This window comes from Castanea sativa, chromosome 12 (genome assembly GCF_040712315.1).
Source record: "Castanea sativa cultivar Marrone di Chiusa Pesio chromosome 12, ASM4071231v1".
NCBI lineage: Eukaryota > Viridiplantae > Streptophyta > Magnoliopsida > Fagales > Fagaceae > Castanea > Castanea sativa.
The window spans coordinates 24,253,665-24,265,994 of NC_134024.1; the positions used below are offsets into that span (position 1 = coordinate 24,253,665).

The 12,330-nt window shown below is 34.0% G+C and overlaps 1 protein-coding gene across 1 annotated transcript; it reads right to left on the reverse strand.

The window, feature by feature from the left end:
* Positions 1-3,167: 3,167 nt before the first annotated feature.
* Positions 3,168-10,738, reverse strand: LOC142619694 (peptide methionine sulfoxide reductase A1-like). The gene is made up of 2 exons (XM_075792912.1): positions 10,108-10,738; positions 3,168-3,721 (listed from the first exon to the last, which is right to left on the reverse strand). The coding sequence occupies exons 1-2, from the start codon at positions 10,648-10,650 to the stop codon at positions 3,470-3,472; spliced, it is 795 nt and encodes a 264-aa protein (XP_075649027.1). The 5' UTR covers positions 10,651-10,738; the 3' UTR covers positions 3,168-3,469.
* Positions 10,739-12,330: the final 1,592 nt, after the last annotated feature.

The following is a 12,330-nucleotide window of genomic DNA, read 5'->3' on the forward strand; positions in this document are numbered from 1 at the left end:
AAAGATAGTTGAGTCTTTATTCATTGTTAAAATTGTAAATGCGTAACAATATGATGGGCAATACATGTGGGGAATTCCTCTACCGAGACCACTCTAGCCCCATTCTTGCTAATATCAGCATTAAAAACTCTTAATTTCACCAAGGAAAATAAAAAGAAAGCGAATAAAGTAAAATAGTATATATTATTGAATTTATATTGAATTCAAGTTACACCTGGTGTAATTCTAAGCAATATTACATCATCCAATAACTTATTATTGAATTCATATTTTAAAAATTTAACTGTTGAATTACATGTTCCATATGTTCTTAATATACATGCTAATTTTCATGACGATCAGATATAATTTATCATTTTATCCATAAACTCAACTTTTATGCATTATTTTAAACTATAAAAACTTGAATTTAAACAATTAATTGATAACATGGCTATTGATTTTTGATCATTTTAAAATTTTGCAAGCATGAAGAATATACAAAGATAATGTAATCTAACGGTAGATTTGTCAAAATTTGCATCCAATTAAAAAATATTGAGTGGTGTAATATTGCTTAAAATTACACTAAGTGTAATTTGAATCCAACCTCTCTCTCTCTCTCTCTCTCTCTCTCTCTCTCTCTCTCTCTCTCTCTCTCTCTCTCTCTCTCTCTCTCTCTCTCTCTCTCTCTCTCTCTCTCTCTATATATATATATATAAGAAATTGTGTTGTGATTCACATCGATGGTATCTATAATTACATGTAGCTGAGACTTTTCTAGTTCCATTCATAATTAAATATGCTTATCTTCATTTTTTTAAAGATAGCTTGAAAAGTACAAAATTGTTTTTCATTTTGACATTTCATATTTAATTTTTTTTTTACAATATTAACTTATTTATTGATCTTTATAAAAATTGCTGCTTAAAATGTTTAAAATATCTAGAAAATTGTACATAAGCTATGGACTATTTTGCTTAAGTTTTTTTTTTTTAATATAAATATTTTTTTTAATCGTACTATATATTAGTAGAGAGGGGTCCTCCTGTACTCCTCAAATATGACAGTTACTTTAGCTGCTAAAGTAATTGCACGATTTACCACAAACTTAAGATGGTGATAAATTTTATATAGTTTAGAATGGTCCAGCCGAAAATCATATTGCGTATGTGGTCACAGAATCTTGGCTCGTGCTACTCATGTTCTTGACTCGTGAGGTATGTGATGCATGTTCTGTTGCATTGTTTCAATTAATCTATGGCTGTCATTATGTCCAGTAGCTCAAATTTCAATGGCTATAGTTTTTTTGTCCAGTCCTTACTATACTGGCTATATTGTTGTTTTTGTTATTATTATTATATCCTGTTTGGTAACAAAGAAAAATGTGGAAAAAAAGAGAAACAAAGTCTTTGTTCTTTTCCCATAGTTAAAAAGAAGGGGATTTAAAGAACTTACATTCGCCAATAGCTTGTATCGTCACAATTTAGATTGACGTTGGTTGGTTTGTTTTTTTGCTTATGTTTTGTTTTTTTTCAAAATTAGGAAATATATTAAGCTAAGAATGAGTTTTCACAAAATCATGGGGATTTTTTTTTCTTTTTTTAATGATTTAAATTACACCTAGTGTAATTTTACAAAAACTATATATATACACCTAGTCATATATATACACCTAGACATATATATACAAAATCATGGGGATTTTTTTTTCTTCTTTTTAACAAAAATTACATCTAGTCATAAAGAAACTACTTATCATGTCATCAACATTCCTAAATTAATGAGTTATCTACCCAAGCAATAATTACTCTTTATTTCTCAAAATTTCACACCTATTCACTAATCCACAGCCTCCATTGCAATTATTTTGCATTATAGGGGTTGGTTTAAAGTTTATGTTCTTCCGAAATTACCCCCCATTCATGTAAGGAAACACAGTTAGGGACTGCATGGATATATCATATGTTATACCTATGTAAGGCAAAATATAAAACCCCATATCAAAATCCATTCCATTTTCCACTAAATGGAGAGATGACGTCAATATAATGATTTGGTAGTTAATAAATTTAAAGGTGAATATAGTATTGCATTATTTAAAATAATTTATCATTATTTATTTGTTGGAATAGAATTTTAAATCTCATGATAAATCTAAATTTTTATATTTATAAAACAAAATCTGAACTATGAAATGAACCATTTATTTTTATTTTAAGACATGTACATCCTTCTATTTGAAGACAAACAGATGTTATCCCTTCCTTAAAACTCCATTCCACCTTATCCAAATTATGAATTTTTTTATTTTCTTTACATCTTTGTGTCAATTAGAATTAAATAAAAAAAATTGAAAAAAGAAGAAGAAGAAATACAACATGTTTTTTTTTTATCGATGTTTTATAAATGTGGGCCTTACAATTATGAGACCCATCTTGTAAGAGACTTGGTCCATAAAAAGAAATGTCATGTTTTTTAACATGAGTCCTCCCTCTCATATGAAGGTGGACCCCAGAAGTCAAGTGAGATGACTCATGTTACAAAAACATGCTAGGTCCACGGGTGAGATATTTTCTTCAAGTATCTCCTTTTCTACTATCAACTGTCTCCTCTATTATCAGCTTTGTTACCGTGAAAGTAGCCAAAAATATATGCATATAAATACAGATTGACAATACCATTGAATTATGAACACCCACGATAACAAATCTATACATTAATCATACGAGGATTGATACTACCCATCAGTAATGAGTTGAAACAATTGATAGTTGGGGCACGGAGGAAAAGTCTATGGATAACAATTTTCACAGCTACTAAGATGACATACTATTGTTGTTTCAATCGCAATTTATCACATCAGTGTTGTAATAAAATAAATAAAAAAAAGTGATAATTTTTAAGATGCTAACATTACACCCAGAAAAATGTGACAATAAAGTGAGAATTTTTATGTTGCTAACATCTATGTCATACTAAAGTTTAACTTCTTTGCTCCTAGAGATAAATTCTTTCAAGTATCTAAACAATCATGAGGCCGATAACATAAATGAAATTCTACATCATACGATTCATAAGAGCTGCATGAGTTGCATGTTTTACGACCTACATGCCCAGTGGCACATCAACAAACTCCATTGTATCAACTTCCATTTGAACACTCCACTCCATAAATGCAAATACGATTGGTCAGAAAACATTACTATTCATATATACCAACTAGTCTAGCTGCCAGGCCGAACCTTAGCACAATCGATAAAGCACACTACCAGTGTAGATACATATGCTGATGACGGTTACAAAACACTACGACTAATTACAGATTCTTGCACGGAAGGCAAAAACATCAGGCACTCTTATTACAGCATAGTATTTTAAGAGCTCGGGCTTAAGAATAGTACGCAAAAGCACAATCCTATAGGCAACCACAATCTCAGGACGCAACAAGAATATGCATTTTGGACGGTGCTCCCTCTTAAGACTAACTTTAGCCGTAGCATCGGATCGGGTCATTGCAGCCTTTAGAAGAAGATTGTTTAAAGCCAAAACGGCCCCCTTTCTCAAGGTACTGCTGATGGTATTCCTCTGCTCGGTAGAATTTCTTGGCAGGTAGAATCTCAGTTACAATCTTCCTGTTCAAGAGTTTCTGTTGACGCTCCAAAGACTCCTTTGCTGCATTTTCTTGCTCAGGTGTGTAGAAGTATATACCAGATCTGTACTGCGTCCCCACATCATTTCCCTGCCCACCAAGGATGATAAAGCTGTTAGCATCTGTAAAGTGATAAGCTATGAGACAAAGGTGTGTGTAACAAGGTCAGATAGAGTCAACAAAGCATCAATTTTGAATATGGAAGTGGTGTCACTTTTCAGATTTAGCATATGGGCATGCAAAAATAAGAGAAACACAAAAGTTGGTATTTTCTTGTTTGTCTCTCTTCCACATTTGCTTTTGAAAGGAGGGGCGAATAGGCAGGGGTTGGAGGATGAAAGAAAATAGTAAATAATCCATCCATGAAAGTGAAGACAAGATATCCAAGTCTATTCTTTCAGACTTGTGATGCTGATGCTGACCCTACTGTATTCTAAATTATCATGTAACTGTAACCCTAATGACAAAAGCAGAAGATTAATCTCGCAACAAGTAACTCAAAAGCATAATTTAGGAACTAAAAGATGCAGTTTTCACAGCCTCCTTGTTAGGTTGCATTTTCTCTAGACCAAGACTGTATTTTGATAACTTGGAAAGTAGATGAATACCCTATATCTCCTGATGATTCACACCACATATGACCACACAGATGCTACACTCATCTTTTATCCCCTTTATTCAATTTGGACTCTTGAGTGGGCATACTAAAAGGCATCTAAATATGATCCTAACCTTCAATGTTTTTGCAAGTGGCACTCTCAAGATCAAAATCTGTGCACCTGAACTCAGCAGCTTAATGCTTCTACTGTATGTTTATTTAAAAGAGAAACTTGAATGCATGGTTGTAACAGCATATGGAATCCAGAATAATGTCAAAAAAGAGAGCCACTGGAAAAATCCATGGACCACCACAAAAGAGTACAAGTTCTGATAATTTTTGCAACTTCAAAAACCATTAACTAAATGTCTAAACTGGATCTATGATAATTGTATATAACAGGTTCAGGAAATAAAAAGGTTTATTTTTTGATAAGTGAGCAGGAGGATGATACACTTAAGGCAACAATTCACCACCCGAAGAATAAATTGGGAGAGGAAAAAGCAAAACCTTCAAAGTGGATCCAGAACACGATGAGCTATTGTTTTCTTGCTTTAAGAATAGTAATTGTTCATAATATACTTAGAAACCAAATCCAACACCACAAGAATTTTCTTTTATTGACACATGTTATGACATTATATATATATATTCTTTTTTTTGGGGGGGGGGGGGGGTTAGGAATGACATGGATTTTCTTTTACTTTCTTCTTCTTTTTCCTCCAATTTTTCAAAGTAGAGAGAGAAGGAGATTGAGCATGGTAAAAGGATTAGGAGATCTCCTTAGATCTATCATACAACTGGGTGTAATCCTCACACCAACTAGACACTGACCAAAGGAAATAACTGTTTTAACAGAACTAAATTCCCTGCCTTTTGTGCCAATGCTCCTCGTAACAAAGTAATTGCCTAAATTTAAGAATCTTGCAATTCCCAACCAGCAGGAATGATGGAAGTCCTAAAGAGCCAGGAAAATCTAGAACCCCATGCAGGTATCAAAAAATATCTGAAGAGTCTCAGACTAAGCAGATTTTATAACTATGTCTACTTGAGACCACAGAAAATGCACTCGCTGCCATTGTTATTAGTCATCCAGATAGTAGACCAAGCACACAGAAAAAGGTCACCCAGGTAGTCACCCAAGCGCAAAATAAGGGTCACCAGGATAGTAAAATATAAATAGCTAATAAATCTAGAACCCCATGCAGGTATAAAAAAATACCTGAAGAGTCTCAGACTAAGCAGATTTTATAACTATGTCTACTTGAGACCACAGAAAATGCACTCGCTGCCATTGTTATTAGTCATCCAGATAGTAGACCAAGCACACAGAAAAAGGTCACCCAGGTAGTCACCCAAGCGCAAAATAAGGGTCACCTGGATAGTAAAATATAAATAGCTAATATCCCTCATGACCTCAAATAGCATATTTGACACCCATATCAAAAGAATTATATAGCTTTTCCTCAATACAAACAAAGTAGGAAACATTTTTTCAATAATATTTTTCCCTGTAAACGACACAGTGATATGCTGATCACCTCTCCCAAAAGAAATAATGATATTTGATAATACATGAAACAGCAGAAAAAGCCAATTACAATAACCACCAAAAAGGTAAGGAAAAAGTGACACAAGAAAAACCAAAACAATGTAACAATAAAATTGAACAGAAAACTAAAAGTTAGATAGTTTAGGAGTTAGCACCTAGGATTACTTGGAGTGAATACCAAGCAAGAGAAAACAAAACATCTAGAAGTTAGCACCTAGGGTTGGTTGGGGCTAAGCACCAAACCATTGGAAAATTACAAGAAAAAATTTATTAATCAATCAAAGTGTAAAACAAAAAGAAACCCAAGGTTCTTTAAATAGAGTTCCAAACTCATTATTCTAGTAGGAATAGAAAATAACTTTTCTTTTTCCCCCTTTTTTTTTTTTGGTTGTTTTTGTTGTTGATAATTCAATAGTTGGGTGTGGGGGGTGGTGGGGGGGGGGGGGGGGTGTGGGGGAGATTGTATCTTTGTTGGAAACACCAGGAGGTGCCAGTTGAGCTACAAGGCTCTTGGCTCTCCTGCAAGAAAAGAAATTACATTACTAAACCAAATAAGAAAGGAAAGTAACAAATTACATAAACGAAATCCTAATTTTTAAATGATTGAGCTTAGGCCTTTAGGCCCATTTTTTAGCAGATTCCATCTATAAGACCACAGGTTGGGCCATCTTTTTTTTTTTTTTTTATGTCTATGCCCATAGGTCTGTGTACTTGGAGGTCTAGATCAGTAAGTGGCAAATGTATTTGATCCCTTTTAGAGCAGACAGTCCTAATATGAACAATGAGGTTAACGAGATACTACAATGGTCCAGCGAGATACTACCAATCCCTCAAAGGAAACAACCCTAGACTATAGATGCTACTCCTTACGCATTGCTCACACACAACCCATGAAAGGAAAATAGTAGCTGCTTTATTGACAACATTTTTCAGCCAACACTAATACCTCTTGTCCAATCCACTCTTTCTCTTGAGAAGCAACATATCACAAATGAGGAAATGTAAGAGCAGAAACACATTTCTAAAATCATTCCAGAATAACCACGCTACAGATTCTGTTGAAATGAACACCCATAAATGAAGATTACTAATCTGGCTTTCCCATTCTCCATCTAATGCCAATGTCCTACTCCTCAAGCACAAATCTAATAGTCCTTAATAAGCTAACTGTCAAAGCAAGATGTCATTTGTCTGTCATGTTTATGAATAGCTTTCATTGCTTCCAGCTTCTCATGTTTGCTCCCCCAACTGTCTAACATTTTCCAGCACATACAGACACCATCTATGCTATGCAGTGTAGGCATGATCATCAGATTGCTCAAATGACTGGACGAGAATCCAAGCAATTCAGAAAAAAAATCTTAAGAACATAGATTGCATCAATCAAATGTTTTCTAGAAGCCCATCAATGGTTCGTTCCTTAACCAAATATCTAAAATTCTTTGAATAATGACTAGAACTTCACATCCTAAACCATAAGAGCCAAATCCCAAGGAAATGGTCTTGGCATTAAAAGAATGTTACACGAATGTAGGGTATAATATATCAACTTCCATTATAATGGTTTCGTTACTATCAAGAATATATCAAACCTTCTTCCAAAGGGATCTGATGAGGACAAGGAAGATCTCAAGGAAAAAGAAGATTAAATATGCCAAGATTCAAGAATTGTGGTATAGTTCTGATGTTGGACCCTCTTAGCACCTTTGATAGGTCATTTTAGTTATTAGTATTGAGTCCCTTAAGGTTGAGAAGCTACCAGATCAGTTTTAATTAAGTTCTATCAGAATAAGGGCAATTTGGTAATTTCCAGAAGGCCCATAAGCTTATTTTATGTTTACGTATTATTAAGTCTTTTATTTAATTATTATAAGTCTTTCTATTCATTCTAGGAATAGGTTATTTAGAGTCCAAGTCCTACTAAGAAAAGGATAACTATAGCCGCTGTATAAAGGCTCTTTTGTAGTCATGTTATTTCAGAATATGGAGATTGATTAATAAAATTCGGCAGCTAATTTTAAGCTTTGTTTGCGTGATGCAAACTTCTCCAAGGTGTGATGCCAAGGAACCCTAGGTGTGATGTTTAGGAAGACCTAGGTGTGATTGCCTAGCATTTTATTTATGTTATTTTCTGTTTATCCCTTGTTTCAGCCCCAAACAGCCGTCAACATTCATTCTTTTCTAACCTAAACTCTTAAACATCAATCCTTATTCAAGAAATTCATCAAGAAACCTAGTATAGTGCTGAATTTCTTAACAATCCTGCATCAGGATCATATTTACTGCAACTATATTAGGCCCTAGAAAAATGGGCCATCAAGATGTTTAGCATTTGAAATTTCTAGGTAGAATGCGAGGGTCAACTTATATCTCATACAGGACCAAGAAAACCAATCTTGTTTTGTTCATGCAGTAGATTCAGATTCAAATAACAAAATAAGCAGGGTAAGAATAGTTGAAACACATATAGAAAAAATGTCATCCAACTTCCAACAGAAATCATAAAATTGAAGCTGGGGTTTGCTATTAGCACGTCCTTAAAAAGATTTTAAAATCCCATACAAGTGTAGATGAAAACTTTCTATATGACACATTATACCACCCTAAAGCCTATAAAAGTTGTACAAGTGCACACAACTCCCACTTTTGCAAGGTCTGGAAAAAGTGATTGGTAGGCGGCCACCCTAAAACCTATCTTAATTTAAAATGTCCACATGATGACTAAAAAAGGCAATGGAAATCCTCAAAAGACACTCCCAGAATCAAGACCCTTTGTATGATTAGGTAATTCAAAAACTTAAACCATTCAAAAGAATCCTTATAGTAGGTTCAAATCAAGATAGATTTACATGCATCAGAAATTTGCCAACAAGTAGCCAACATGTCAAAGAAAATTCCTTTTACCATGCAAGCAAAATGTGAAAAGGCCCATAAATAGTTATAGTTCCACATAAATAATTAATCATAAAACACCATACGTATGCAGATATAAAATTATATACACACACAAGCTTTTTTTTATCAGTAAGTTATACATCCACCCAGTTGGTTTTAAGCCCAGGACCTCACCCACCAACTCACCCACCAGCCATTCTTATGGGAGAAGGAAGTGCAATTTTAGCTAGAGTTCATTGGTCACACACACAGGTTGGCTGGTAATCCCAATTATAATCATCAGTATTAATCTTTAACCTATTACTATCAATCAATATGACCAAAACAGACAAAAGAAGAAGTTTAAAAAACTGAGGATTATCTGCGCTAAGCGATGTCCTGTTTCTAACTGCATAACTTTTCATCAAAGGCATCCAAAGGAGAACCTCAATCAGAAGTTTTTACAAAGAGACGAGAAGAAATGAAAGGAAAAACATAAAATTACTATGTAGTCCATATTCATCTCCAAGAAATCTCACACAGTTCTTAAGTCTAAAAGACAGTAGAACTAATATCATCAACCCAATTCTGGAAGATTGGAAGTATCTAGCTAAGGGAAGCTCAACAACAGGGGCATAACAGGAAAAACACATTCTCCTGCTAAAATAGATAACAAAGCGTAGGGAAAAATCCAATGGAATATTAATATAAAGCCAAGATGGTTTTTGAAATAGTAATAAATTAAGAGACCAATCCGGCAGAACTAAAAAGAAGGTTCTGTAGTTTATTCTCTTGTAGTATCTATCTGCAGAACTAAAAATAAAGATAAAAATAAGTAAATAACAGCATATTAAACTAAGAGGATCAAGCAGCAGTTGCCAGACACATGGTCAGAACAAATACACTTCAAAGCTATACAGTGACTTCTTGGATGAAAAATAGCCACGCACGTCCTAAATGATAATGAATAAAAATAACCACAAAACCAGGAAATCCCAAACAAACATCTGATTAAAAAAAAAAAAAAAATCCCCTAATGTGTCCAAAAAAGAACAAAGAAAAAACCAATGTATAGAGGAGACATAAACAAAACCACAATCAGAGTCATTAACAGAGCTAATTAGCAAAAAAATAAAAATAAAATCTGAACATGAAAGATAATTTATATCCATCAAACACCCAACTTCGTCCACATAGCAGAGCTTAAGCATATTGCCAATAAAAATACGAAAACCAATCTCAGATAAATCCAACCAAAACCCAGAAAAAAATCAGCCAAATAAAACACAAATTAACCATCAATTCCCCATATGATCAAACAAAACCACCAACATTAGACAGGAAATCAACCTTCACCAATCAAAATAAGAGAAACCCAGATCACATTTCTTCACAATTGAACACCCAAAACACAAAAGGAACAAAATTTCAACAAAAAACCGAAAAACCCACCTGGCGATTGAGCGTAGTTGGGTCATGCCTAGCCCAGAAAACATCAAGCAAAGTGTCGTAGCTACACTCCTTAGGGTCATAGTGTACCCTGACAACCTCAGAGTGATTCGAAGTCCCCGAACACACATCCTCGTAACTAGGATTGTGTAGAAACCCTTGTGTGTACCCAACCTCTGTCTTTTTCACACCAGCAACTCTCTGAAAAGCCAATTCCACACCCCAAAAGCAACCAGCTCCGAACTGAGCAAACTCTTGTCCTGGTGCCGGAACGTCGTCGTCTGGTCCCTGAGCAATCGAAGCATCAGCAGTGGATTGTTGGGCTCTTGGAGAACCAAACCCGAGCTTGTTCAAGATGTTCATGGTGGTTGTAGCGAAAGGCTTTGAAAGAGTTCTCAAGGGTCTGAGAGTTTGCTTTGTGGATTTGGTGAAGCGGTTGAGGAATGGTCTGGAGAGTGGGTAGGAGGAGCAATGGAGGTTGACGTTTGGACAGGTGATAAGGGTGGTAGAGGCGTTAATGGTGGAAGAAGCTACGGTTTTGAGCATTTTGGGTTAGGTGCTTTGGTTAACGTGTTGGGTTTTGTTTTTCTGTTTCTGTTTTTGTTTGCTTTTATTTATTTATTTATTTTTTACTTTTGCTTTGTGGGATTTGGGGAAGAGACTATATAGTGTGAAGTGTGAATGGTGAAATTATGAAAATGAAATGGTATTTGGATATTCATATTTTTATTAAAGTTAGGAATTTTGGTTTTTTGACTTTTCCCAATCTTTATATTCTTATCACATTACTTTCATCTCCAATCTAATCAACTGCTACTTTTTTTTTTTTTGTTAATTAGACTAATTGTATTCTAATTATTGTTTATTACTATAGCAAGTTGATCAAGTTTTTAGGTATGAATAATAGTTTAATTCCTTTTTACTTTGATATGGGTTTTTTTATAAGATGAACTAATGGCAATTTTATTTTTATGTGATTATTTGACTAGGATTTGAATTGACAACCGAAAGATGACACCTTTTATTTCTTTTTTTCTTTTTTTTGATGAGCACCTTTGATTTTTTTTGTCATAGGATAAGGATGTTGAGATAAATCCGATGATGTAAATATTCACTTTATTCTCTCTTATAAATTCCAAGTTTCATTTTCTTCTTCAGTCTTCACCTCCAATTCCTTCTAAAAAAAAAAATTAACCTCCAATTTGACCTCAGCGTGACATGTAATGTATTGTGAACTGGTTACCCAAAAAAAAAAAAAAAAAAAAAAAAAAGAGAATTGTGATTTTTATTGGGTATCATTTACTATCTTTTAACTAATCATAGTCTCTGGTGAACCTGTTGCCTTATGATAAGGTTGAGTTGATTTTTAATCGACTTATTTTTTTGGAGAGAGTTTGAGTGTCGGTTTGACATGATTAATTTTACTAACTTATTTTACTATTTCATTTATTTTTGTTACTATTCATGGGTCTCACTGCATTTTTTAGTACTATTCATGAGTCCTACGGTACTATTTTAGCTAACTTTTATCTTTATTTACAGTACTTTTAGCAAAAAAATTTTAGTTTTAGCAAAATAAGTAAATCTTAAACAGACCCTCAAAATTGTTTTTTAACTGACTTATTTTTTTGAGAGGGTTTCAAAATCAAGATACTAATCGGTTTTTGGTGTAAGTAGGGATTAAACTCCAAATCTCTTATTCAATCATCAGAGATTTTATCAGTTGAACTAACTGAAATCCACTTGTAACCAACCTATTAACTCTTAATTTATGCATATCCTCTTTCACCCAAAAATGGGTAGGGGGATTTGGCCCTTTGGAAATTCTCAATAAGAGATTAGAATGGGATTGTGGATTAGGATGTTAGTTGGCATATTTCATGCCAAATTTTCATATATTTTTTCTTATTAAAATTTTTGTTGTGATGGGTAATATTGTGGGCTACATTGTATTCGTTCGAGAGGTCAAAGTGCTAGAGTATGAGAAGAATCTTGGTTGAGTGAGATTTCTAGTGTCAAACGAAATGACAGGCGAGTTGGTATTTTTTGAAAAATAGTTGGAACCGGTAATCTTGCCTCTCTTTCAATCAAAGAAGATTGCCAAAACTTGAGAATTTCGTTACACTTTTCTCCGTAGTACTCATCGAATCAAGCCCTCTCATATGTACCTCTAACCCAAGAGATTCAACGATGAATTCCCATATTAAAGAGCTAGAGAGCAACCCT